General features: G+C 42.5%; 1 protein-coding gene across 5 annotated transcripts in view; it reads right to left on the bottom strand.

Annotated features, from left to right (window-relative positions):
• Nucleotides 1-22,993, bottom strand: part of ABHD12B (abhydrolase domain containing 12B) — a 30,628-nt gene extending 7,635 nt beyond the window's left edge. The window contains exons 1-9 of one of the 5 annotated variants that reach the window (XM_005561233.4): nucleotides 22,708-22,993; nucleotides 16,878-17,005; nucleotides 15,908-16,010; nucleotides 14,186-14,305; nucleotides 10,891-10,921; nucleotides 7,226-7,271; nucleotides 6,990-7,119; nucleotides 6,208-6,245; nucleotides 3,846-3,925 (exon numbers count right to left, since the gene is read on the bottom strand). In XM_005561233.4, coding sequence (XP_005561290.3) covers nucleotides 3,846-3,925; nucleotides 6,208-6,245; nucleotides 6,990-7,119; nucleotides 7,226-7,271; nucleotides 10,891-10,921; nucleotides 14,186-14,305; nucleotides 15,908-16,010; nucleotides 16,878-17,005; nucleotides 22,708-22,811 — 780 coding nt within the window. In that variant the 5' untranslated portion in view covers nucleotides 22,812-22,993. The remainder of the gene's footprint in view (nucleotides 1-3,845; nucleotides 3,926-6,207; nucleotides 6,246-6,989; nucleotides 7,120-7,225; nucleotides 7,272-10,890; nucleotides 10,922-14,185; nucleotides 14,306-15,907; nucleotides 16,011-16,877; nucleotides 17,006-22,707) is intronic. The other 4 variants (XR_012415787.1, XR_012415788.1, XM_005561234.4 and 1 more) reach the window with 4 other exon arrangements.
• Between the last annotated feature and the right edge of the window lie 4,560 nt (nucleotides 22,994-27,553).

The raw sequence follows: 27,553 nt of genomic DNA, 5'->3' as shown, positions 1-27,553 counted from the left end.
TGTGTTTCATATATTAATTCACTTAATTTTCACAGCAATCTTGAATAGACTATAATTACCCCATTTTACAGATGAGGTAGTCAAAGCATTAAAAGTAAGTTTACACAGCTATTAAACAACAATCCTGGAAATCAAACCTGGCAAGTCTGACACTAGAGCCATCATTCTTTAAGACTGAAATACACAGGACTGTTATACTTCTAGACCTTAGAGTACCTATTAAACTTCTAGACCTTAGAGTACCTATTAAACTAAAGTTTATGACATTTTAAATTAAATCTCAAATTTGAAAGAATGGGGAAATTTACCTCTTCTAGTAATAGAAGAATTGTTACAGACTAAACCTTTCACCAAAGACAACTAGAAAAATTGGACAAAATATTTCTTTAAAACTCTTCTTGAAGGTGTCAGAGAGCTACCAAGGCAGTGAGACCTGGAAACATTTAGATCCTAGAGAGAAGGGGTGATCAGAGAGGTGAGCCTGATACCATATTTCTCTTTGAGACAGAGCTGCCAAGTCAAAGGAAAGCAAGAAACTAGAGGCAAAAGAACACAGAACAGATGACACAAAAAAGAACATAATAAGAAAGTATATTTGAACCTCAATATATAATGGTTACATAAAATATAAATAGACTAAATACTACAATTAATAAAGTTTATTATGTCAGAAATCAAAACCCTACTATATGGCACTTACAAGAGATATATATTAAATGCAAGAATTTAGAAAAGTTGAGATCAAGTAATAGAAAAACATATATCGTGCAAACACTAATCAAAACAAAGATATACAAATATATCTCGACAAAGTTGACTTTAAGTCAAGAAGCAATATCGATCACAAAAAGAGTGAACATTTTATGATGAAAATGAGAATCCACCTGGAAGATATGAAAACTAAATCATAGGCTGGGCATGGTGGCTATTGCCTGTAATCCCAGCACTTTGGGAAGCTGAGGCAGGTGTATCACCTGAGTCAAGAGTTTAAGACTAGCCTGACCAACATGGTGAAATCCTGTCTCTACTAAAAACACAAAAAATTAACCAGGTGTGGTGGCACATGCCTGTAATCTCAGCTACTTGGGAGGCTGGGGCAGGAGAGTAGCTTGAACTCAGGAGGCAGAGGTTGCTGTGAGCTGAGATCACATCCCTGCACTCCAGTCTGGGCGACAAGAGTGAAACTCCATTTCAAAAAAAAAAACTAAACTAAATCATAATATTATTAGGCATATTTACCTAACGACATAACCTCAAAAAAACTAAAACAAAAATTGACAGTACTAAAATAGGAATAAACAATTCCACAATCAAGATGAGGTATTTTAATAATCCTCTTTGAGTAACTGAAAAAACAAGCAGTCCAAAAAATCAGTAACAATAGACAAAATTTGAACACGATTAATAATCCCGATTTAATTGACATACATAGAACACTGCATGAAAAACAGCAGAACACATTCTTTTCAAGCATATGGAAAATTTGCCAAAATTGACCGTACATTAGTACATAAAGCGAGTCTCAACAAATTTCAAAAGACTAAAATCATTCACAGAATATTCTTGGATCTTGAGATAATTAAGGTAAAAATCACTAAAAAAATAATCAAATGCCCAAATGCATAGAAGTTATAAATCATACTTCTAAATAATCCATATAGTCAAGGAGGAAATCACAATAATATTATAAAGTATTTGGAACTTAATGATAATTAGAACACACTTCAAAATTTGGATGCAGCTGAAGTGTGGTTTAGGTGAAGTGTGCCTTAGTGCATAAATTAGAAAAAAATAGTAAAAATAAATTATTAGATGGTATTAAGTACTATCTGAAGAAATTTTTAAATAATAACAAATTAAATCCAAAGAACATATGAGAAAGGGAATAATACAGGTAAAACCAGAAATTAAAAATATAGAAACCACATAACACAGAAGATGAACAAAGTCAAAGTTGGTTCTTTGAAAAGACTGACAAAATTAATAAACTTCTGCTGTGAGTGTTGCCTGCTTCTCCTTATTCTTAGATAACAGAAGCCATCACTCCTAAAAGGTTACGCCATCCTCCTGCCCCTCCTCCACTGCCTACCCTAGGGGATGGCAGAAACAGCAGGCCCTTTACCTCAAAGCTTAGCACCCCGCCTGAATCAGGCCAAAGCTAGACTTTGCTTGAGGTCACGTCCTTGTTCTGCTCTTCCCCTTTCCAGTGCTACTACCCTCATTCCCTTTGGGATTCTTTTCCTGAAGAACATTTCCTCAATAAATCAAACACACCAAATCTCTGTCTCAGGCTTTGCTTCTAGGAGAATATGACCTAAAACTGAAACTAAACAAAACCTAGATGAGAAATAAATGTAAAATTAAATAAATAAATAATAAATAAAATACAATACTCATGAATTTGAAGACTCAATATTAGAAGGATACCAAGTCCACCAAATTGATCTCAAGTCCCCCAAATAGATCCAATGCAATCCCAAAGTCCCAGCAAGTTTTCTGTAGAACATAAGTGTATTTCAAAATGTATACAGAAATGGAAAGGGTTAAGAATAGCCAAGACAATCTTGAATAAGAAGACCAAGCTGAGGAACTTATACAACCAGATATCAAGACATATTATAAGACTTTCTCTCTCTCTCTCTCCCCCTCTCTCATTTGCTAACATTTATATGGATGTACAACTATAAACAATTGAGCATTAGATATAGAATAAGATTATAAAATTAGGGTAGTCTACAAAACAGATTTTTTTTTTCTTTGAAACAAAGTCTCGCTCTGTCACCAGGCTGGAGTGTAGTGGTGTGATCTCAGCTCACTGCAGCCTCCACCTCCCAGGTTCAAGCGACTCTCCTGCCTCAGCCTCCTGAGTAGCTGGGACTACAGGTGTGTGCCACCACGTCCAACTAATTTTTGTATTTTTAGCAGAGACAGGGTTTCACCATGTTGTCCAGGATGGTCTCAATCTCTTGACCTCATGATCTGCCCGCCTCGGCCTCCCAAAGTGCTGGGATTACAGGCGTGAGCCACCTCACCCAGCCAACAATAGATATTTTTAAACTGCATCTTGTGTCTTGTGGCCCAATTCTTTGTACTTTTTTTTTTTTTTTTTTAAGATGGAGTCTCACTCTGTGGCCAGGCTGGAGTGCAATGGCATCATCTGGGCTCACTGCAACCTCCGCCTCCCGGGTTCAAGTGATTCTCCTGCCTCAGCCTCTCGAGCAGCTGGGACTACAGGCACGCACCACCATGCCCAGCTAATTATTGTATTTTTAGTAGAGATAGGGTTTCACCATGTTGGCCAGGATGGTCTCGATCTCTTGACCTTGTGATCTGCCCGCCTCAGCCTCCCAAATTGCTGGGATTACAGGCGGGAGCCACCATGCCCAGCCTTTGTACTTATTTTCTTAGAAAGTTTGTTCTCTTTATCTGGGATACTGTGTAAAAGTATTTGGCAGCTTCCTTAAATTCTCTAGAAAGTTTCTTACGATAAAGTTATGAAAGATATATAAGTGACATTCATAGGGCTCAAAAATGATGCATGAAATGTTTGCTTTCACTTTTAAGAAGAAAATAAAAATAAAGAATAAACTTAAGGCAAGTCTATCTACTACAAAATTATAAAAGAGATATCGTTAGAAGAAAATAAAAGAAATATCAAACCCGAAAGCCATGGGTTCCCTTCTGTGGTAACTGGTTAATAAACTGTCTCAGATTAGAATGACTTAAAAACATATAAAACTACTTAAGAAAAGGAAGACTGTTAATAAACATAGACATGTAGAAATAGCCTACACTGTATCAAAATAGCCTGTTTGATCCCTTGTAAAGATGAACCAGAGTCTCACCTTTAACAAAGGATAATTGATACTTGCAACCCACATGTTGGTAAATGGAGCTTCCAAGACAATAGCATCAACTGGGCATCCTTGAAAATTAAAGAAAGAAAGAAAGAAAGGAATCAGTACCTCCCCTATTCAAATACCATCTTTCCTAGATAAGGGGTCTTCAAGATCTTGTACATGAGCTACGTGCACCAAAATTATTTGTGAAGGTTATTAATAATGCAAATTCCTGGACCCCACCTCATATTTATGAGTCAGATTCTCCAGGATGAGGGCTGAGAATGTGCATTTTAACACGCTTCCACCCTCCCCTCCCCAACAGGTTTCTGTGCACATGATGATAATTGAAAACCACTACCTTCTTCTATGAACACAACCAGGTCATCGTGGCTTGGATAACTAATGAAAGAAAGGCCGGGCGCAGTGGCTAACGCTTGTAATTCCAGCACTTTGGGAGGCCGAGGAGAGCAGATCACGAGGTCAAGAGATTGAGACCATCCTGGACAACATGATGAAACCCCATCTCTACTAAAAATACAAAAATTAGTTGGACGTGGTGGCGCACACCTGTAGTCCCAGCTACTCAGGAGGCTGAGGCAGGAGAGTTGCTTGAACCCGGGAGGCGGAGGTTGCAGTGAGCCGAGATTGCGTCACTGCATTCTAGCCTGGCAACAGAGCAAGACTCCGTCAAAGGAAGAAAGAAAAAAAGGAAGGAAGGAAGGAAGGAAGGAAGGAAGGAAGGAAGGAAGGAAGGAAGGAAGGAAGGAAGGAAGGAAGGAGGGAGGGAGGGAGGGAGGGAGGGAGGGAGGGAGGGAGGGAGGGAGGGAAAGAAAGAAAAGAAAGAAAGAGAAAAGAAAGAAAGAAAGAAAAGTACTACAGGAAGACAGTGTTCTGCAGTCCATTGCTAAGAATGTGCCAGAGGTTGACTGGGTTGTTTTGGTCAACACTGCCTCTGAGAACAATTAGAAAAGGTATGGTTGGTTAAGGTATGTATACATATATGTTTGAATGGATATTAGAGTTACTGATCAGTGAGAAACTACAGAACCAATACTAAAAGAGAGAAGTCCAGAGAGTTTCAGCTGCCTTTTCCCTCAACTCAGTTGAAAGTAATAATTGTGGCTGAGAGGATCAGAAACAAGACAAAACTTTCAGCATTCTCACAAAATCCAAACGACAGAAATTAGAGTTCAGGATCTGACAAGAAGGAGGACCTCAGTACATTTCTCAGGTTTTTGGTTATGATCTCAAAGAACTACACTCTAGGAGTAATGTGAACTAGAAATAGACCTGCCATCATAAAGACTGAAGACCAGCTTCAGATCAGCTCAATCTCTAATTAGATTGAGGTGATCTGTCCCTACCATAACTGCCTTTCAGGGGAAGAGTAAATTATATCTGGAAGAAGATAATATCACTTCAAGCCTCAAATCATTTCTATGATTTTCCATAAACCATGTGTAGCACTTAATCAAAAATAGCCATACAAAGATGAGGAAAACACACACACACAAAAGCAGATAATTGTAATGTAAATATTTAAACTGTATGGCATTAGGGTAATGAATATTTGCATTTATATAGCATCTCTATATATGGAGTAAATTCTAATTTTAATTTTTTAAAAATGACTTGACTCTGTTCACAGAGATTCTAATTCTTCAAATCAGCTATGGTCGAAGATTCTGATACAAACAGTTAGATCACTTTGAGAAACCCTGACATAAATATTACTAGGAAGGACTGCAGAAAGCCAGTTCTGTGTATCATTTAATGATACAGTATTTTTTATCCTGTAATTTAAATTAATATCATATCACCAGGAGGACTCTTTTTTTTTTTTTTTTTTTTGAGACAGATTCTTGCTAGAATGCAGTGGCAATCTCGGCTCACTGCAACTTCTGCCTCCTGGGTTCAAGCAATTCTCCTGCCTCAACCTCCCGAGTAGCTGGGATAACAGGCACCCACCACTGTGCCCAGCAAATTTTTGTATTTTTAGTAGAGACAGGGTTTCACCATCTTGGCCAGGCTGGGCTCGATCTCCTGACCTCGTGATCCGTCCGCCTCAGTCTCCCAAAGTTCTGGGATTACAGGCATGAGCCACCACACTGGCCAAGGAGTACTCTTTCAAAGGTGATTTTAACTTGTTCCTTCATATTTATTTTTAACTGCAGAACCTGAAAACACAGCTATTATTTTATATTAAATGGAGATAAAAAAGAAAGTCCATTGCACTGCCAGAAACCATCTAAAGTTGGGATGCTTTTGGTGTCTGTATGTTCAAAGTGTACACAATAGTCTCTTGACTGTTTTTACTTTCCCATCTTCAGATAGGAAATTATACCACTTAAGCATTTTATATTACCTTTTTCTTCTAACACTTTTGCAGCATTTGTTGCAACTCTGTAAAGCAATGAGAATTAGGACATTATGTTAAGCAATAACTTAACAGTACAAATGCAACTTCCGGTATGAGCATCTGATAAAAGCTCTGGGCTCTCTGGTTAGAAAAATGCATATAGATACAAAATTTGCACACTATGTCAAAGGGTTCCACAGGCCCTATATTAAAGGTCATTTTCTTTCTTTCTTTTTTTTGGGGGGGGAGACAGTCTCACTCTGTCACCCCGGCTGGAGTGAAGTGGTATAATCTCAGCTCACTGCAACCTCCACCTCCCTGGGCTCAACTGATTCTCCTGCCTCAGCTTCCTGAGTAGCTGGGATTACAGGCATGTACCATCAAGCCCAGCTAATTCTTGGTACTTTTAGTAGAGACGGGGTTTGGCCATGTTGGCCAGGCTGGTCTTGAACTCCTGGCCTCAAGTGATCGGCCCACCTCAGCCTCCCAAAGTGCTAGAATTACAGGTGTGAGCCACCCCGTCTGGCCAAGGATCCTTTTCTTTAAAACCCTCAGAAAGACTTGGACTTCAATGTAATAGATAACCATACAGCTGAAGGGACCTTCTGTTGTTTTACAAACAGCGTGGTGAGGTGGCAAGATCTTCAGCCACTTCTAGAGTGTGAAAGTGATCAGCAAAGAGTCCCTGTCTTCTGGCTCAGTGCTCCTTCCACTACTGGCTGCTGCCTTTGATAGGACACTAAAGCCTCCAGGACCTGCCTCAGGACACATTTGCAGATCTCACTTACCCTGTACCCAGAGAGTGGCCCCAGAGACACACGGGAGTGATGCCACTTCTTGCCTTGGTCCACTCATAGACACGAATGGCATCCGTAGTCAGTCCCTCCTCTGTGGGCTTACCCGTAGAGTCCCCAAATCCTGGCAGCAAGAAAAGGCAAACACAGTATCACTGCCTTCAAAATGAGGGGTCATCAGAGGCCCCCCACTTATTGAAAAATCTTTGTACACTGTTCTTAACACATACCTCTGTAGTCAACAGACAAGACATGAAAGCCACCATCACTCAGCACCTAGGTAACAAAGGAGCTGTTATCACTTCAATTAGAAGATGTAAACAGAAAAGGTTTCTCCTCCCTATATCCATCCATATCACATCACAAGGAGGGCTCTTTCAAAGGTAATTTTAACTTGTTCATTAGTATTTATTTTTTAACTGCAGAACCTAGAGAAACAGCTAGTATTTTATATTAGATGAAGATTAAAAAGAAAGTTTGTTGCACTGTCAGAAACTCTCTAAAGTTAGGATGCTCTAGGTATCTGTACATTCAAAGCATATACACTAGTTTAACAGGTGGGGAAAGATGTATTTTTGAAGTCTGGTGTTTAACTTCCAACTTGAGAAGCCAAGGCTCAGTGGGAGAGATGTAGAGCAGGAAGGCTGAGCAGGGTCAGACACGCAGGGTCTCACGCTGGCTCTGCCGCTTACCTGCTGTGTGACCTTGGCCAAGTTATTTAACATTTACATATGTAAATATTGTTCTGAAAACTGAGAAACAATAATAGTGGCCTTTAGGTCTACGAATGTCTTTTTTTTAAAAATTCCTTGAGAATAAGAACTCTACACAGAGTTGTAGTAGAGGCAATCAAAAAGTGGAAGCTATTTATATTAAATACGAAAAAAGAGTTAATTTCAATAAAAAAATAAAGAGATCACTCTAATATATGAGACCACTGCCAAGCTTTTAGTAGGTAAAGAAGGAGATACTATGAAAACATAATTTGTCATGAAATGAAATACAATGATTGTTGGGTATGGTGGTGCAGGCCTGTAATCCCAGATACCAGGGAGGCTGAGGCAGGAGAATCACTTGAACCTAGGAGGCTAAGGTTGCAGTGAGCAACCAAGATCGCACCACTGCATGCCAGCCTGGGCGACAGAGACTCCGTCTCAAAAAACAATAAATAAATAAATAAATAAGAAGAAATACAATGATAAAGAAAAGAGAGATAAAAAAGGACAAAATTTTACTGTGCCGACACTTTTGAAACTTTATTTAATCTTCACAACTGTACTGTAAAGTAGACATTATCCCCATTTTACAGATAAACTGCGTCTTGTGGAGTTTAAGTAACTTATTTAAGATCGTCCAATTCGCTAGAATTAAAACCAAGATTCACTCCTGGGTCTTCCTCTGTCCAAATACTATGCTTCTCCTACTGCATCTTAGATCCGGTGGCAAAACCTCATTAGGAACTTGTAAACACAAATTGAACTAATAATGAGGAGCTAAATGTAGCTTTTACATATCTGTTACATTCCCTCCAAAAAAGTTAGCCAAGGCACATGGCGGCTAAGCATCCAGGAAAATGGGAATATCCATGTGTGTTGCAGCACGTGTTGAAGGACCACTAGGCAACACAACCCAAGAACAATACCAGCAGCACACCCTACTCCTAAGAATTCATCTCTAGAAAAAGACGCGAAAGAAGAAAAAGCTAGGTGCTTAGAGTTTTCTGAAACAATACTAGTTAGGAAGAAAAAAAATCTTATATACAACAGCAGTGGAATAGTTAAGTAAACAATTGCTTATAAATATAACTGAGAATGATATAGCCTTTAAACTGGATAACTATCATGACTGTGAAAACACGGAAGAATGTCTACAAAATAGTTTGAAGTAAAAGAGCACAACATAAAAGTGCATATAGATGCAATCATAGTAACAAAAACTTTTTATAAAGAGACATAAAAACTAGGTGGGAATGCAAATAAATGAAAACAGCTGTATTAGTCTGTTGCCATGATGAATACATGAATGAATGAAAATTTAATAATGAAAATTTATTTTTTTTTAATCTCCTCTCCAGAGGAGAGAAGGAAGGGCTAAGGAAGTTTGGTCCTGTTGGGGAATGATGACAGTGGCATTTGCTACCCACAATCTGCCTGAGGGCAAAGTCCTGCCATACCAGCCGTTCTCCTCCCCCACCCATCCTAACTACCACAAGGATCACCGGTCTGCATTTCACACCCACAGCTCTTCTCCTTTCTGGGAACATTGAGACAGCTCTGAGTGGGAGGGGAAAAGCACGCACATTCTCATGTGCATCAGCTTTACCGCGTTCCATGTGGGGAATGCAAAGGGCAAGGTGCAGAGGGGAAAGCAAAACTAAAAATGAATAAACATGGTCCTCCTGGGTAACGCTGCACCCAGACCCCTGCTGCTCCACAAGGGGATGAGGGGAGGGGACAGGAGAGGAGCTTCCTGTCTGCACAGGGGAGGGAGGATGAAGAAAGCACTGGAGATACTGGTACTGCCAGGATTCTGGGCCCCACTAATATCGTTTGACCAGGAAAGAACTCCGAGATGGGAGCCAGCATGTGGGAGGAGAGACCAAGTCCCTGTGGTCAACAGCCGGTCACCTGCAGCGGAGATGACCTAACCAGAGGGTGGAAGAGGATAAACAGGCAGCTTGCTCAACCAGTTCTGAGGCAGATATGGCTAAGTGGAAAGCCTGCCATCTTCTGCATGCCTGGAAACACAGGGGCTGTCCCAACAAGCCAGAGTCATGCAGCAGGGAGTGAGGAGAGCAAGTGTGGCCACGATGCTACTCTACAAAGCCTTACATGGGCTGAAGCCAGGGTTTCAATGACTTCTTTTTTGAGTCAGGGTCTCTTCACTCTGTCGTTCAGGCTGCAGCGTGGTGGCACAATCCTAGCTTATTGCAGGCTCAAACTCCCAGTCTCGAGTAATCCTCTCGCCTCAGCCTCCTGAGTAGCTGGAATTGCAGGCAAGTACCACCACATCCGGTGAATTTTAAATTTTTTTGTAGAGACAGGGTCTCATGAAGTTGAGACCTTGGTCTTGAACTCCCGGTCTCAGCCTCCCAAAGTGTTGGGATTATAGGCGTGAACCACTGCACCCAGCCTTGAATGACTTTTAAGAGCAGACATTCTGTGTCTTTAGCCTATAACCACTAGAAACTAAAAAGGTTGCTTCTTTTAAAAGGAGTGACCATTGTGCACCTTAATAATACTCTCTCAACCCAACCCCCAGCCCTCGGAGAAAGCAAATAAAAATGTCAGCCGGGTGAGGTGGCTCATGCCTATAATCCCAGCACTTTGGGAGGCCGAGGTGGGTGGATCACCTGAGGTCACGAGTTCGAGCCCAGCCTGGCCAACATGGTGAAACCCTGTCTCTACTAAAAAATACAAAATTAGCCGGACGTGGTGGTTGGCGCCTGTAATCCCAGCTACTCTGGAGGCTGAGGCAGGAGAATCATTTGAGCCTGGGAGGCGGAGGTTGCAGTAAGTGGAGATTGCGCCACTGTACTCCAGCCTGGGCAACAGAATCTCAAAAACAACAGCAACAACAACAAAGCTCTCTCAACCCATCCCCCAGCCCTCAGAGAAAGCAAATAAAAATGCCTTCGCCTCCATTTGGCAAAGAGATTATTAAGTTCACGAAGGTACTTAGGGACCTAGAGAAGCTCAGTTCTGTTTTGATCAGTGTAGGAGCAGAAGTCCACCGGTGGGACTTTGAGCCCCAGACACCACAACCCACCCTGACCAGTACCCTGGAGACCTCTCAAAAGACAACCACACGGAGGGCCTGAGGACAATCTTATGACTATCGAACAGCATTCATGAGGACTTATGAAATGGGTGCTTTGAGGCCGCTTCAGACATACCTTTACTAGCTTCAGTCTGTGAGAAGCTGCCCTGTGAAGGAAGTTTAAAAAAAAAGCAAGAATTAGGAATGATGTTGACAAGTTCAATAACAATCACTGTCTGCTGCTGGTATCTGAGCTCACGCCTTTCTCTTTCAGGTTGGAGGAATAAATAACTAGGAGAAGGGGGAATGCTTTCTGGTGTCAGAGCCAGCTCAGATGTGTCAGGGTGAATGATCAATGGCTCCCCACTGGGCCGGCGTTCCTCTCGGTGAGGTCTGGCCAGATCTTTGTAGCGCTTCTCAATACAAGCATTTGATGAAGCGCTGATAATCCACCTTTTTTCACTTCTACACAGTAAAACTTATTTCTAAGAATACTCTTAGAAGCTAAAGGAAAATAGTTTCCAGAAAGTGACTTTCAGAACAAGGGATGATGTCGTCAGGCTGCACTAGACTAAGATTTGCCTATACCCTGTCCACTCTGCCATTTAAGTGCAAGACGAAGTGAAGGGGAGAGGCTCACAGCCCTGTAGGCACCAAAATTATTTTTCCCCAAAAATAGTCTGCTTTATGTTAACCACATTAATAAGCAAGCATCAAAGATCATTCAAAAGACAAAGACTTTTATTATGTCACCATACTAATGCAACCACAAATTCGATTTTATTTATTTTATTTTATTTTATTTTCTTGAGACAGAGTCTCACTGTCACCCAGGCTGGAGTGCAGTGGCATGATCTCGGCTCACTGCAACCTCTGCCTCCCAGGTTCAAGCGATTCTCCTGCCTCAGCCTCCCGAGTAGCTGAGATTACAGGTGCCTGCCACCATGCCCGGCTAATTTCTGTATTTTTAGTAGAGATGGGGTTTCACCATCTTGGCCAGGTTGGTCTTGAACTGCTGACCTCGTAATCCACTCACCTCGGCCTCCCAAAGTGCTGGGATTACAGGCATCAGCCACCATGCCCGGCTCACAAATTCAATTTTATTATGATGAAGTACAAGGTTCTTTCCAGAATTTTTAAATTTAATTGTATTGTAGATGTTATTTTAAGTTTGTGAATAAGAAGTTAGTAGTTGTAATCTTTATTGTGACTGAGATTTCTGTGTAACATTTGTCAGAATAAGATTGGACCTGTATTTTCAGGAAGAAGCCTGATGGTCTTTGTGACCTGTTTATTTTTTTTAGAAATTAATAAAATTTATTTTTAAAACAGTTTTAGGTTCACCACAAAATTGAACACAAAATGCAGAGTTCCCATATAACCCCTGTCCTCACTCACACACAACCTTCTCTCCCTATAAACATCCGAAGCACCACAGTGGTACACTTGTTCCAATCAATTAACCTACATGGATACATTATTATCATCCAAATTACCTGGTTTACATTGGGGTTCACTCTTGGTGTTGGATATTCTATGGATTTTGACCAATGTATAACAACATGTATCCACCATTGTAATGTCATCCAGAAGATTTCCACTGCCCTAGAAATCCTCTGTGCTCTGCCTATTCCTTCCTCCCTAACCCGCCAAGCCCTGGCAACTACTCATCAAAAGGCAGAGAATTCTTAAAAGTCATTTATTTGAGTTCTATCTTAGAGCCATTACATTGGCTAAGATAGAATGTATGTATATGTATGTATATGTAATGTATGTGTGTATATGTATGTATATGTAATGTATGTATGTATATGTAATGGAGCCTTTTGAACTTCTAGTTAAGGCTATGAACCCATTTCCCAGGAAAAAATGTACCCATACTTCAAATTTTATGTACAATTGTGGAGAGGAGTTCATGGGCCTTCTGGGGCTTCCACAGATCTCAAGTCTAGAGCCACTGCTTTTGATGCCTCGACAGGTTCCCTGTAATCTCCCATTTGAGGAGAGTACTGTCTGGTACTCATTACTTGCAGCTCAGGACTGCTGATAGAAAGCTGAACTTCTGGACAGAGAACAAAAGCAAGCTGCGTCTGATCCCAGAGCCAGGAAATCTGGGCTCATTGAGGGCACTTATGGATTTACACAGAGGGGCAGAAATGCTGTGTGATCCACAAGGTCCTTTAAATAAATACATTGTAACATCATGCCCAAGTTTACAAAATCAATACAAAGTTAAACTATGTAAAAATGCTGGGTTTCGGGCCTGGCACGGTGACTCACACCTGTAATCCCAGCACTTTGGGAGTCCGAGGCGGGCGGATCACGAGGTCAGGAGATCGAGACCATCCTGGCTAACACAGTGAAACCCCATCTCTACTAAAAATACAAAAAAATTAGCCCAGCATGGTGGCAGGCACCTCCAGCGTAGTCTCAGCCACTTAGGAGGCTGAGGTAGGAGAATGGTGTGAACCCGGGAAGCGGAGCTTGCTATGAGCCAAGATTGCACCACTGCACTCCAGCCTGGGTGACAGAGTGAGACTCTGTCTCAAAAAAAAAAAAAATGCTGGGTTTCACAGGAAATTTCAGTAAATGTGGCTCTAAAATGTACACATCAAGAAAGTCTCTTGAGAAAAGGCGAGTCTTGAGAAAGGCGAGTCACCTGCCAGAAAAAGACGAGGAGGAAGGGAGTCACAAGCAGGTGCTCCTCCCCACGTGGAGGAGATCTGTGGGTTTCCGAGGTACATCGCACCTGCCCCAAGCTGAAGGGGCACAGTCACAGCGGGTGATCACCACCCAGCATAATTACACAGGCCCAGAAGGGCTCTGACAGCACATCAAAGGGGAGCCAGACTGCTGGGAGATGTTCTTTATTACAAAGCGAGGTTGGGACTACAGAGAATGGGCTGAGGTATGGCTATTCTAGATTAGAATTATTTAGACGGTCCCCAGTACCTGTGGTCAGAATTCCATGTGACCTCTCTTGAGGAGTCATATTTTCAGCTAGTAACATTAAAGTTAAATAAAGGACTCTCCCCTGTAGTGTTCTGAAAAATCTCTCATCTGGAAATGGCTCTTCCTCTCCCCCATAATGCGTGCCTATTCCCTTTCCCGTCATTCATGGGTTAAATCCATCATTTCAGACACTCTTAGGGAGCGAAAGAATCATCACTTTCTTTAAAATCAACATCCAACTTTTGGAAGAGTTATTCTTTTCTCCTTCTTAATTAGGGATCCACATTATTCTATATATAGAATAATCTTTTCAAGCGAAGCTTATTGCCAGAACACCCTCAGATTTCAACAAAGGAAAAGAAATATGTGAAGGCATGCCTACAGAGTTAAAAACAGAGCCCTGTCCTTCTTCATTCCCTCGTGGGGCTGAAATGTGCTCAATCTCTTGAAAAAAAAAACACGTAAGCAGAGCCACTGACCTGTGTTCTGCACTGCCATGAAGATAAACAACGATTGGGTTCCCATCGCGAAGGGCTGCTTCGTACCAGCAACGGTCCTTCCCTTTGGCTTCCTCCTCCCGGCAGCTGGGGACTGTGTGCCTGAAGAGCAAGGGAGGTTTAAACAAATGTAGAAAGAGGAATTATCTATCCTTGCCAAAGGCTGAAGCTCTCCTTATGATATATATACATATATTTTAATTTTTTATCTGAGTAATATATGCACATGGTAAAAATAAAAATCTAACACCACAAAATGTCTTATGATGAGAACCACTATGGCCCTACCCCATGTCCCCATGCACAGAGACGCCTTTTAATGACTTACTGTTTTAGTTCTTCTGACTTCTGCACCTGCTAATTTTCCAAGACTGCTGTTCTTAGGTACATTGAAATTGTTTTTTAAAAAAGGGAAACAAGTAAAAGATAATAGATATTTACCATCTGCCGTGAATTTGGCTGAAGAGACAAGTAGGAAATAATTTAAAAAGAAACCCGTTTATGTAAGAGAAAAGAACTAAAACACTAAACCATTTTGCTCCAGAAACCAAGTAACCTTGTGATTTTAAATGTCTGCGTGAGTTCCATTTTCTCCACTTTGTTAAACCAACAAATGCTGCAAATGTGAACACTGCCATATGACATGTCACCATGGGATGTGGGGAACTGGCTAAGGGTGACAAATTTTCTGTCCTCTCCATCATTTAAGGGCAGAAAGTCTGCCATCATCCCCAGGGCCTCTGTACTCAGAATACAGGCACTGCTGCCTGCTGGATGAGCTGATCTTGACGAGGTAGCTGACTCACCAAACCAAGGACCAGTGGGGCAAAAGCAAAGAATAAAAAGATTTCTAAATTCCAGCACTATTGGATGAACTGTACCCTGCAGAATAGGAAGAAGTTACGTGTTGGTTCCTAAACATTTTATGATCAAAGGTTTGAACTCAGGGAGATGAAATAGAAAACAGATCACTGGAAACTTGGCAGCCAAGAATGAGTATTACAACTAAACAGAAGAAATGTTAAGGTTAGCATTGTAAGACAATAGAATGTTCATGACCTCATCTGACATATTTACTGAATGTCCTTTATGTGCCAAGCATTGTGCTAAGCAATGAAAACCCACCAACAAAGTCTATCACCTGCTGAAGTTATAGTCTTGTAAGGAAGACAAATATTAACCAAATCATCACACAAACATTTATTTCATGACAATGGGAATAATTGTCAAAAGGGACAAGCATGGGTGGCCATGGCAGCACATACCTAAAATGGGCAGTGAGGAAAGGCTTTCCTGAAAATTACCAACTGAAGTAAGATCCAATAGATGAGTAGACAGTTAGCAAGGCAAGAAGAGGGAAGGCAGGGAGCTGAGAAATAGAAGGAAGCCTTGAGGGCAGAGCGTGTCCTGGAAAGGCAGTGTGTCCGGACTTGAAGGCATGAAGGCAAAGGTGGTATGGAATAAGGCAGAAGGGGTGGGTGAGGCCAGAAGCCAAGGCAACACTTAAAAGTCTATACTCCAAAGCAAAATTCTTAGAAAGCAAAATCAAGCAAATCAACAGAAGAGGAAGGTATAGAAAACAGCCTCCAGGTACCTCCAGGAGCACTGACCTCTCCATGGGCGGGGAACACAGCACTGCTCCTCTGCGTCCTAACAGGAAAACCTGTCCCATCAAGCAACCCAGTGTCTCATCCGTGCACTCACCAGATCCCTAGCATCACCCCAGGTTCAACTCTCAGGTAGAAGTTCACTGTGTGAGGAATCTTTAACTCTGGTTTCTTTAAATCCACAAGAAATGGGGCTTTGACTGGAAAGTAAAAATCATTATCAACTCCAAGAATCAAATTCCATGCCTTTTAATCACAATCAAAGAAAGGAATTAGCTTACATAGGTTAACAGCCTTCTAAGTTGCAAGCTACTACACTAAACTCCTAGCAGAGTATTTTACTTTATCAACTAGGACTAGCCTGCAGAAGAGGGGAAAAAACAAAAACCCAAAAGCTAGATTTTAAAATAGCATCAGTGTGGTAGCTCATAATACAGAAACAGAGTGATTCAATCCTTATCCTTGTCTCTGGCTAAAAGCAGAGGAGACCATTCTCCTAAGAAGGTAAAAAGGCCTAGAAGAAAATAATAAGTATTCTGATACTTCAGTGAAACCTAGTCATCAGTCAACAGGCAAGAAATGTCCAGAATTCACACACACCAGGAGGCAAGCAGGTAAGAACTAGAAGGACTGTGTTAAATTGACTAACACATAGCTCAGCAGGAAAAAAAAAAAAAAAAAAAAAAAACAGAGGAAAAATAGATTCCTTACATCAGCACCATTCTCTCTCTCTCTCATCTTTAAGGGATGCAGATAAGAAAAGGAAGGGGAAAGGCAGAGAATACAGTAAGCAGTTAGGTATCCATATTAACAATGAATTAATTTGAAGTCAGCTCTTGAATGGAACCCTCACCCACAAGGCCATGCATCTCTCTTTACTTCCAACAGTTTGCAGGGATTCCTGCTAGACTTCAAAGTCAATATTAAATAAGTTTCAGACCATTTCAGTCTAGCCACAATTTTACAGCTGACATGTCTTTTCACTACGTCACAACTTTAAGGATAGTGAGGTCTTTATTTGGGGAAAAAAAAATATATAGGCAAATTTATGGAAGGTCCATACTTACAAAAATTAAAATAAATTAACATGTCTATCAGAGGAGGGAAAACATGTTCTTTTAAGGATTTACTAGTAAAACTGTCATACAGAGCAGCAATTTTTCGTCCGAGCGTTGAACAGGAGTGTGGAAAAGATCTGCAAGATATTGGGAAACACACAAGGTTTTCGAAATTAATCCATTCGTCTTGGTTTTTTCTTTTTCTTTCTCTTTCTTTTTTTTTTTTTTTTTTTCTTTTTTTGGACAGAGTTTTGCTCTTGTTGCCCAGGCTGGAGTGCAATGGCATGATCTCAGCTCACTGCAACCTCTGCCTCCTGGGTTCAAGCAATTCTCCTGCCTGAGCCTCCCGAGTAGCTGGCATTACAGGCACCCGCCATCAGGCCTGGCTAATTGTTGTAGTAGAGGCAGGGTATCACCATGTTGGCCAGGCTGGTCTCGAACTCCTGACCTCAGGTGATCTGCCCCCAAATTTCAGAGACTAACAGTGGGAATTCCAGGTCAGTTGGTATTTAAGCAAAATCTTTTTACACAATGACATGGAATTATCTATACGGCATGTCAAGACTGGGACTAAGGGGAAACCAGGTAAGAAGAGCAATAAGGCAGGGCCCCAACCAGCAGCTGAAAAAGCCAGGACACGGCAGGGACAGGAGGGGAAGGGAAATGTTTGCACCACAGCCAGGTTTGGTCCCTTACTGTAGCCCCATAGAAGGCTGAGGCTGGACCCCAAAGTCACCAGTAAACAGGATTCAGACAGTTTAACAGCTGCCACAGTTTTTAATTATATCACAATTCTGCACTATATGTGTTAGCTATTCTTATCATTAGTCTCAGGCAGTGAGGGAATAATCCTTAGATCCTCTATATTCTGGCCGCATCTTAGGAGAAATGAACCAGTGTTAGAAGACCCCACTTCTGAGATGAGATCCCTGGAAGAGAGGGACCCATGAGGCACAGGGCTGGAGCTTGGTCAGGGAGTGGGATGGGCGCGTGCACATCTTGCCTACACTATTGTTCCCTGTGACACAAACCACCCAATCAGGAGCTGTCAGCACACAAGTGACGATTTGTCCATGAGGGGTCACTAAGGACACCTCTGTCTCAAGCCACCTCTCTTGTGAGGGTCTTAGAGAAATGAGGGATACAGGAGGTCAATGTCATCACCTCCTGCTTCCAGTTTTTGCCCACATTAGCCATTAAATAAGTCCCTTTCCATGTCGTGAGAGGTCATTGTTAAGACTGTTTAACATAATCAAATGGTAAGGTCGAGAGGCTAGAAAGCCTTTTTGATAAATTGTCTCCCCCTGCCCTGATTTCTCTGCCAGACCAGAGGTATTTTTGGAAGATAATTATTACCTTTGCTTTGCAAATGAGACTGGAAAGTTAACTAATCTTTCCAAGGTCGCAAGCCAATGAATGGCAGAGCCGCACATACCCAAGTCTGTCTGATCCCATAGTCCTGTAAGGATCTCCAGGATGTCACAGTCCTGGTGACATCCATGTAAGCAGAAATGAACCCCAGGAACAAGGCTGACCTCTGGCAAAATTCTGCTGGTAGACAATCTTGTTTTAAGATCTCTTTCTGCCCCTTAGCCCTCCCAGGGTCCGGTCCTTTCTTCTTTCCTCCTTCCTGCTCCTGTATTCTCAGGAGCCCTCTGATAACAAAGTCATCAAAGAAAGACCTCTAAAAAACTTAACTCCCCCAAAGTGTTAATGAATTAAAAATCAGAGCACTTATATGTGTTTGGAAGAGACACAAAGAGAGAAGATAATGAATCTCTGATGAATTTCCAGCAGTTCTGCAAGAAGTGGAAAAGATATGTGGGCTAAGGGTAATGGATAGATTTTTCAAATACATCATACACAGGCAATTGCCTACTCATAAAATCAGAAAGAAAGAAATGAAAATGATTGTTTCATAATACCTTAAAATAGCACCCCACCACCCCCGCCATGAAGGCGGCAGGAAGGAGAGGACATTGTTGTTCTGATTTTAGAGATAAGAAATCAAAACCCAGAGAAGCCACTTTGAGCCACAGATCAAGCCCAAATGGACAGAATTGAACCTGAGGCTGAACTGTGCCTCCTTCCAGCCGCTGGCTCCTGCTGGCTTCCCTCTAAGCTCCCCTCACTCACCTCCACCCTGCCTGTTAGTCTCCCACTAAGCTGTCTTTTGAAGGTAGGCAGGGTAGTCTCCCGCTAAGTTATGTTTTGAAAGTCTGCTTGGGAAGCAGAGGCAGTAGAGGGAAATGTGTGTCTGTTTTTAAGGAATAATTCATACAGAATTCTTCTCTCAAATAGCTCGAGGCACTTCTCTGAGATGCACTGCAGGAAGAGAACAGAGTGACCAGATCCTCCGAGCATCAATAATGCAAAGCAGCTTCTTTTAACTAAGGGGTTGTCAATTTGACTTCCCCTAGATCAGTAGGGGATCAAAAGTCACCAGTGGCTAATAGACCTTATTTGAGCAGAGGATGCAGTTTCAGCCCAATCCCCACTAACGGCCAGCCACATCAAACGGCCACCTTGGTGCTTTGGTGTTCTTTTGCTTGCCCTTTGATCAGCTGCAGCTGTAACTGCACAGCATCCCGCAGGGGCCTCAGAACCTCACTGTATGATTCTTACTGGTGGAAGCTGGTGGAGTCTGAGCTGCTACAGGGTGAATCACTCATGCTCAGAGGTTTCTGCAAACCAACTTTGGGAAGCCCAAATCTAACTACATTTACTATTTCAAATATTAAGACATGTACCTTCAACCTATGTGCCAATTCATTCAGTCGACATTTGTTTGTCACCAACCACCAGGAGACACCCTCCCAACCAAATACCCTCTTCCTTCATGGCCACGGAAGTATCTCTTTCTTGTCAAAGTCTCCTGGAGACATCATCCTATGGTGACCTCTCCTCTCTTGTCTTTCCTCTCACAAATAATAACGGGGCCTCAGCTGGCCTTGAATTGTTCTCTGATGGCTTTCCCATTATTAGCCCTATCTTCCCCACTCTATCAGGCCACAGACAACAAGAACAACATGGCATAGAATGCTTCCTTTACACTTCACTCTGTCCAGCCCAGGGCTGAGCTCAGCAAATATTTGTTGACGCGTAGGTTGAAAATGGAAAGAAAGTGCATTTTATTTTGTGAGGGAAATGGAGACAACATTTATTGGTAGCTTTGGAGGAAAGAGCAAGGACTTCATTTTCTTTTTTTTTTTTACTTAGAATTGCAAATGAATCAATGTAAGCTCCACAGAGCAAGGACTTTTGTCTGTTTTATTTACTGCTGTGTGACCAAGACTAGAATAGTGTCCAATAGATCATAAAGAACCAACCCTGTGGAAAGAATGAATAGATTTATCAGCCTACTCATGGACATTTCCTGAGCACTATCTAGGATTGTAATGACTTGGGGTGGAATAGGGGGAAATGAGGAGGAAAATAAACCTTTGGTTTCCCCCAGCTTCCTTCTGGAGCACTTTTTCCACTTTTGTTTTTATTATTATTGTTATTATTTTTTTTTTTTTGAGATGGAGTCTCACTCTGTCACCCAGGCTGGAGTGCAGTGGTATGATCTTGGCTCACTCCAACCTCCGCCTCCCAGGTTCAAGCAATTCTCCTGCCTCCAGAGTAGCTGGGACTACAGGTGTGTTCCACCACGCCTGGCTAATTTTTTGTATTTTTAGTAGAGACGGGGTTTCCCTGTGTTAGCCAGGATGGTCTCGATCTCCTGACCTCGTGATCTGCCCACGTTGGCCTCCAAAAGTTCTGGGATTACAAGCATGAGCCACCACACCTGGCCCCATTTTTCTAATTTAAAGAAAACCAGTTGTAAGGTGGAGACTTACTCTCCTTGGCCCATCCACCTTAAGCAGCAAATGGATTTGATAAAAAAATTTATAATATAAATAACTAGATTCCCAAGGCATTAAAAAAATGGCCATTGAAAAAATCATATGAAAAAATGTTCTTCTTAGGTCTCACAACACGTCCCACTAGTTCCCGGGCCATGATCAGGGCCAGGGGCATGACAAGCCCTCCATGAAGGTTTGCTCATCTAAACGAACCCGGCTCCAAGAATCAAAGAGGACTTGGGATGGTGGAAATGGGTGTGGGCCTCAGCCTCAGCACATCTTACATTAGACCGATAATCTTCTGCTCAGATGAAGACATGCGCTAGTATTTTATTCAGGAAGTGTCTCTTGAGACTTTTTTCACCAGTTAGTAAGGCAAGTAATAGATAGTCCCCAACTCCCCATCTCCCACTCCATTATCAACAAAGTGGGTTACTCTCTATGAATGTGAAGTGCAACTTTGATTCTCTGCCTAATAAATGCCATTTACTGCCAAATAAATGTTAAATAATCGGCCATCAATTCCACAGAGATCGTCAAAGTGAGAAACATTAGATGTCAACTTTCCCAGAATCCCCACCTCTGGGAGAGAAGTCCTGTTAATATGCAGTTGACAAGTGCAATCAGGACATTCTGCCAGGTGTTCAGATCCAACACAGAGCTGGAAGGCATGGGTTCTAGGTGACTGGGCCCCTGCAGAGCTGCCAGCACTCTGTTGTCTGCAACAAGAATAAAAAAGAATAGAAGAGAAAAGAGGCCAGGTGCAGTGGTTCACACCTGTAATCCCAACACTTTGGGGTGCCAAGGCAGGTGGAACCTGTGAGCTCCAGGAGTTTGAGACCAACCTGGGCAATGCAGTGAAAACCCATATCTACAAAAAATACAAAAATTAGCTCGGTGTGGTGGCAGGCACCTGTAGTCCCAGCTACTGGGGAGGCTGACCTGGGAGGATCACTTGAGCCCTGGGAATGAGCCAAGATTGTGCCACTGCACTCCAGCCTGGGCAACAGAGTGAAACCCTCAAAAAAAAAAAAAGAGAGAGAGAGAGAGAGAGAGAGAAAAGATCCCTGTTTGTCCTCATCACTCTGTCTGGGCACTCCAAAGTGAGGTCTCCTGTGTCTGGATATTATTTTTGGATATTTTATAATCAGCACAAATTAAACAAAAGGAATAGAAAGAGGGAAGTGAAAATGCCAATACCTTCCCACACCAACAAAACTAAATGAAATACCCACATATCCTGGGTCCAGGATCCCCAACCAATACTTGGCTTCATTGCGAACAAGATTGGCAATATGTTGCTGGTGGATTCCGGTAATTTAAGATTACCGTTTAAACCGAGGATCCATGAGAGAAACAAAACGGAAACAAAAACCAAAACACCCACTGATACATTTCAGATTTAAACAACGTAAGAACTTGGTACAGGTAATACCAAGTTATGGTTTCAACACACTGTATACGTCTTTAGCATACTGGAGGTGTGTTCTTTAAATACGTGCCAGGGAGTTCACACTCAGGGAACTAGGTAGGGATTTTCTCATCCTTTTCCACCTACACAGATAGGCCCTTGACCTAAGAGAACCCCGTCCAAGATTACAACATATATTACTATTGTCACTATTACTAGTGTCATTCAGATCCATCTTGTATGTTAGCTAAATGGTCAGATAATAGAGATTGGTATAGGAATCCAGCCATCTCCCTGACATCTGTATTTCAGACGCCCCCAAAAGTTATAACTTCCTGAAATACCAAACCTGAGAGTATCGCTGGTCCAGGTTGGGACTGAGGCTGAGGATACTGAGGGCAATCAAAGAGCCCTAGAGTTCGCAGGTGGCCGCCGAGGTCCCCCGGGAGCCACAGTGCCGGGCCTTGGGCCCGGGCCGGCAGAGGGGATTAGGCCTCGGCCGCACCCTCGCCCCCTGCCCCATTCCCGCGCAGCCCGAGCCGTCGGGGCACGGCCAGAGGTGGACCTGGCGCGTACTCACCGCAGGTTGCGGTCGACCATGTCCCACCAGGCGGCCACGCAGCCATGGGCTGGGGGCCCGGGCGGCTCGAGCGTCGCGGCAGCCTGGCAGTCCTGCGCGTCCATCCCGTGCAGTGTCCAGAGCCGCCGCCACCGCCGCGGGAGCTGCAGCCCGGAGCAGCCGCCCGCGACCTTCCAGCCCCGGCGGCGTCGCGCCCGCCCTCCTCCCACGCGCGGTCAGGCCGGCTGGTGCGACGCCAGAGACGCAGCCCCAGGGTGCGCTCCGCCCGGATCCGCCCGCTGTTCGCGTCCACACACACACACACACACACACACACACACACACACACACAGAGAGAGAGAGAGAGAGAGAGAGAGAGAGAGAGAGAGAGAGAGAGAGAGAGATCCTACGCTTATAGCTAGCTATGCAACATTTTATTTTAGATTGATTTCCATCATACATCTGTGTGTGCGCGCGGGCGGGAGGCGCGCACAACCCAGTAAAATATGTTTTCACCATGGTACTAACACAAAAGTTTGACAGCCACAGCTTTTGATTTTCACGAAGACTATAAGCTTTCCCCTACTTAGATCCCACTTTTTTCTTTTTCTCTTTTTCTGAAGCCTCCCTGTCTCCAATTCCCCATCCACCCCCAACATCCTCACAGCCTCCACCCTGTCACCCTTACTATAGAAATAATTTCTTTGGCTCCCTTTAACTAATGATGTGTCTGTCCATGTGGGGTTATGAACACAATTATTCTATGTAGCAAAAAATTAAGACCTTTTTGGTATTTTGTTTACGTACCAGCATGTAACAAAACCTCACCATTGTACCAAGGAGTTCACACCTTGAAACTTTGACCTTGGTACAGGTTTACATCTTGGTGCATGTTTACAATGTGCAGCTGTCTCCTGGGAGCAGGAACTGTCTACCACAGCTGCTCTAGGGAAGCCACGGCACGCACGTGTGGAAACAAAGGAGGAAGAAAGAGAATGAGGTTTTATTTGGATACATTCGGATGCCAGCATCAAGGCTTCATCTTGGAGGCAAGGTGCAAATCTTAAGAGGTGGAATGGGTTTTTTGTAGTGTCTGTGTTCAGAGGGCACAGCAGGGGGCTGTCAGCGCCAGAGAGTGCGTGGAAACCCATCTGCTTGAAGACAGTAGGATGGTCTGGGGGAAAATACCCACGCTTCTCACGAAAGGGCAGTTTTCCTTGAGGACTAGTTCATTTCATGGAACTGTCAGGGCAAAGAGGGATTTTGTTCACTGCCTGTTATACTCTTATACTTGCTCTGGGAATGTTTATTTTCTCTTTCTTTCTTTCTCTCCTTCCTTCCTTCCTTCCTTCCTCCTTCCTTCCTTTCTTTCTTTCTTTCTTTCTTTCTTTCTTTCTTTCTTTCTTTCTTTCTTTCTTTCTTTCTTTCTTTCTTTCTGTCAGGGTCTTACCCTGTCACTGAGGCTGGAGTACAGTGGTGCAATCATAGCTCACTGTACTTGAACTCGCTTCAACTCCTGGGCTCACACAATCCTTCCACTCCAGCCTCCCAAGTAGCTGGGACTACAAGCATGCACCACAATGCCTGGCGTGCACGCACGTGTGTGTGCATGTGTGTGTGTGTGCATGCACGGGTGGAGGCACATGTGTGTATAGAGATGAGATCTCACTATGTTGCCCAGGCTGTCAAACTCCTGGCCTCAAACAATTCCCCCACTTCAGCCTCCCAAAGTGCTGGGATTACAGGTCTGTGTCACCACACCTGGCTGGAATGCTCAGTTTCTGATTCACACACATCAAGATAGAAGAGGAATTAGCTCAGGAAGGACCAGTAGGATCCAAGCCTGACTGATGAGCCAGCAACAGGTGGGTTTTCACAGAGCCACACCCTGCATGATGAGAAAGCTTCAAGCAGATGTCGATTCTACCCCTGGAGTTCTTCATAAGCTTGGTCTGGAATCTCACAGAACTTGTTCAGGGAAGCTCTGAATGCGACTCTGGGGCCATGCCATGTGGAGATGGAGGGATCAAAGATGGGGAGGAGAGGTAGGAGGAGAGAAGAACAGCTGCACATGGTCCCAGGGTCTATTTCCATCTACTTGCTCAGGTTGAGAGAGGATATTTCCATCTACGTGCTAGACGAACAAAGAAAGTTGTAAGCCCCAAGTCTAAGGATGTGTTTGAAATGCTCAGCAAAAATCTCTGAAGTCAGAAATCACTATGGCCCATTTTTTGAAAGGTTGCATAAGACTTTAAAAGAAGGCCTTTCCCAACATAAATAGCCCCTTTCAAATGACACATCCTGGAAATCAGAGAACGAAGTCTCCAATATGATTTGATAGAACCTGAAAAACAAAATATTCGTTCATTTATCCAGCACTCATTTACTGAGCACCTTTTAGGTGCCAGGTACCACATTGGGCACTGTAGGGATACAAACCAGGATCCCAGCTGGTAGAGATTCATCTCAGGATGAACCATGAGAACACAGAACAGGAAATGAAAAGTGTCTTAAGGGTACAGATTAGATAAGGGGATGGCAGAGACTGGAGATGGGGAGAGAAGGTTGACTACAAAGGGGTGTGAAGAGACATTTTAGAGTGATGGGAATAGTCAACATCTCAAGTGTGGTGGTGGTTACTATAAATATCCACCAAAACGCATATAACTCACAGGTGAATTTAACTGAATAACCTCAACAAACCTGACTTTTAGAAAAGTGACCTAAGAAATGTACAGATAAACTGTATAAATGAACATGTCCTATGTCATGTTGTATACATGTTAAGACAAAGCTGATGGTACAAATACATCAGAAACCAACAGTTGAATGTTATTTGCACTAGCAGAAAAATAAGTCTTGATTGGAGATAGATTAATTTGACCACCTAAAATTATTCTGGAAAAACAGGGAATGGGGAATAAGACTGACCACCTCTCAGCTGCTGCATAGCTGTGAATGTAAACTGCTGGTAATAAGGCAGTTGGGTGTTGAAGAACTAGATATCTTGAAAAGAAAGTATGCATCGCCCTTGTGTTTTCTTTTATTTTAAATAAAGCGTTATTGAGACATATAATTCACACACTATAAATTCACCATTTTAAAGTATACAACTCAGTAATTTTAGTATATTCACAGAGTTGTGCATCTATCACTACTATTTACAATAACTTTAGAACATTTTTATCACCACCCCCCAAAAGAAATCCTATACCTATTAGCAATCACCATTCTTCCCTACACCTGCCCTAAGCAATCACTACTGTACTTTCCGGCTCTATATATTTGCCTATTCTGGACATTTCATATAAATGAATCAAACAATATGTTGCATTTTGTGTCTGGCTTCTTTAACTCAGTATAATGTTTTCAAGGTTCATCCATGTGCTATCTCAATGGATACTTCATTTTGGTGGCTGAATAATATTCCTTTGTATGGATATACCACATTGTGCTTATCCACTCATCAGTTGATGGACATTTGGGTTGTTTCTACCTTTTGTCTATTGTAAATAATGCTGTTATAAATATTTGCATACAAGTTTTTGTGTGGACATATGTTTCCATATCTCTTTATTGTACAGCTAGGAGTGAAATTGCTAGGTCATATAGGTAACTCTATGTTTAATTTTTTGAGGAACTGCCAAATTGTTTTCCAAAGTGGCTACCCCATTATACAATCCCACCAGCATAAGCATCATATACCTTTTTCACCCTTTCTCACTTTCCAAGCACAGGTAGGAATTTTTTTTAATCTAATATTGTTGAGATTGAAATAAACTATTAAAGGGAAGTTTGAGTCTAGTCCCAGATGATAGTGAAAGAATGATGTAACTCACTCACTCAGAATATTTATTTTTCTATGTTGTTAAAGTTTTGGATTGTCTTCCTCTATATTAGATCTAATTTAAAACAATTCATTATAGCATCAAGAGAAGCTGTTGGATTATTCTCATGTGCTTAAAATTGAGAGTGTTAATATGGGTTTCCTTTTAGCTAAAGGAGTGGTTTCTTTGAGAAGAGAAAGTGATAATGTCATGGGCCCCTTTCAGTCGAAACTGGAAGTGCTTGAGTACATTGGGTACACTATTTCTTCCAAAGAGGTCTCCACATTCCTAGACATGGCTCATAGGGTCCTTGCGGTTCTACAGTAAGACATGAGACTTGGTTTTCCTAACGTCTATGGAATAACTGAGCTGGGATTACACCCCAGCAGTTACAACTCCCTCCTACCTCTCTGGGTATTCCTTTCCAAATTCCTCCAGCCACTCCTCAAAAGTTAGCTGTTCTCAGGGTTCCTTCCTAGCTCTGCTTCTCTTCTTGTGTTGTATACACCAGCATTTCCAAAATCCACTGGGAAAGAGGCCAGGCACAGTGGCTCACACCCGTAATCCCAGCATTTCCAGAGGCTGAGGCGGCGGATCACTTGAGGTCAGGGGTTCAAGACCAGCCTGGTCAACATGGCAAAACTCCATCTCTACTAAAAATAAAAAAATTGGCCAGGCATGGTGGCACATGCCTGTAATCCCAGCTACTCAGGAGGCTGAGGTGGGAGAATTGCCAGAACCCAGGAGGCGGAGGTTGCAGTGAGTCGAGATTATGCCACTGTACTCTAGCCTGGGTGTCAGAGCAAGACTCTGTCTCAATAAAAAATAAAAATAAAAAATTTTAAAACTATTGGGAAATAAAGGAAACTTTTTATCTGAGAAGTGTGAGCCCCTTTGAATTATCAGGCCCAGTGAGGCATTGAAATGTGACAGCAATCACCTCTCACTCCTCCCTTTAGCTAAGTAATCTCTTTTTGCTATGTGGGCTCTACACTGAGTGATGTCAAGTAGCCATAAATTAACCTAACAATCCCACATGC

This window comes from Macaca fascicularis, chromosome 7 (genome assembly GCF_037993035.2).
Source record: "Macaca fascicularis isolate 582-1 chromosome 7, T2T-MFA8v1.1".
Classification (NCBI taxonomy): Eukaryota; Metazoa; Chordata; class Mammalia; order Primates; family Cercopithecidae; genus Macaca; species Macaca fascicularis.
This window is presented reverse-complemented; position numbering and strand designations above follow the sequence as displayed.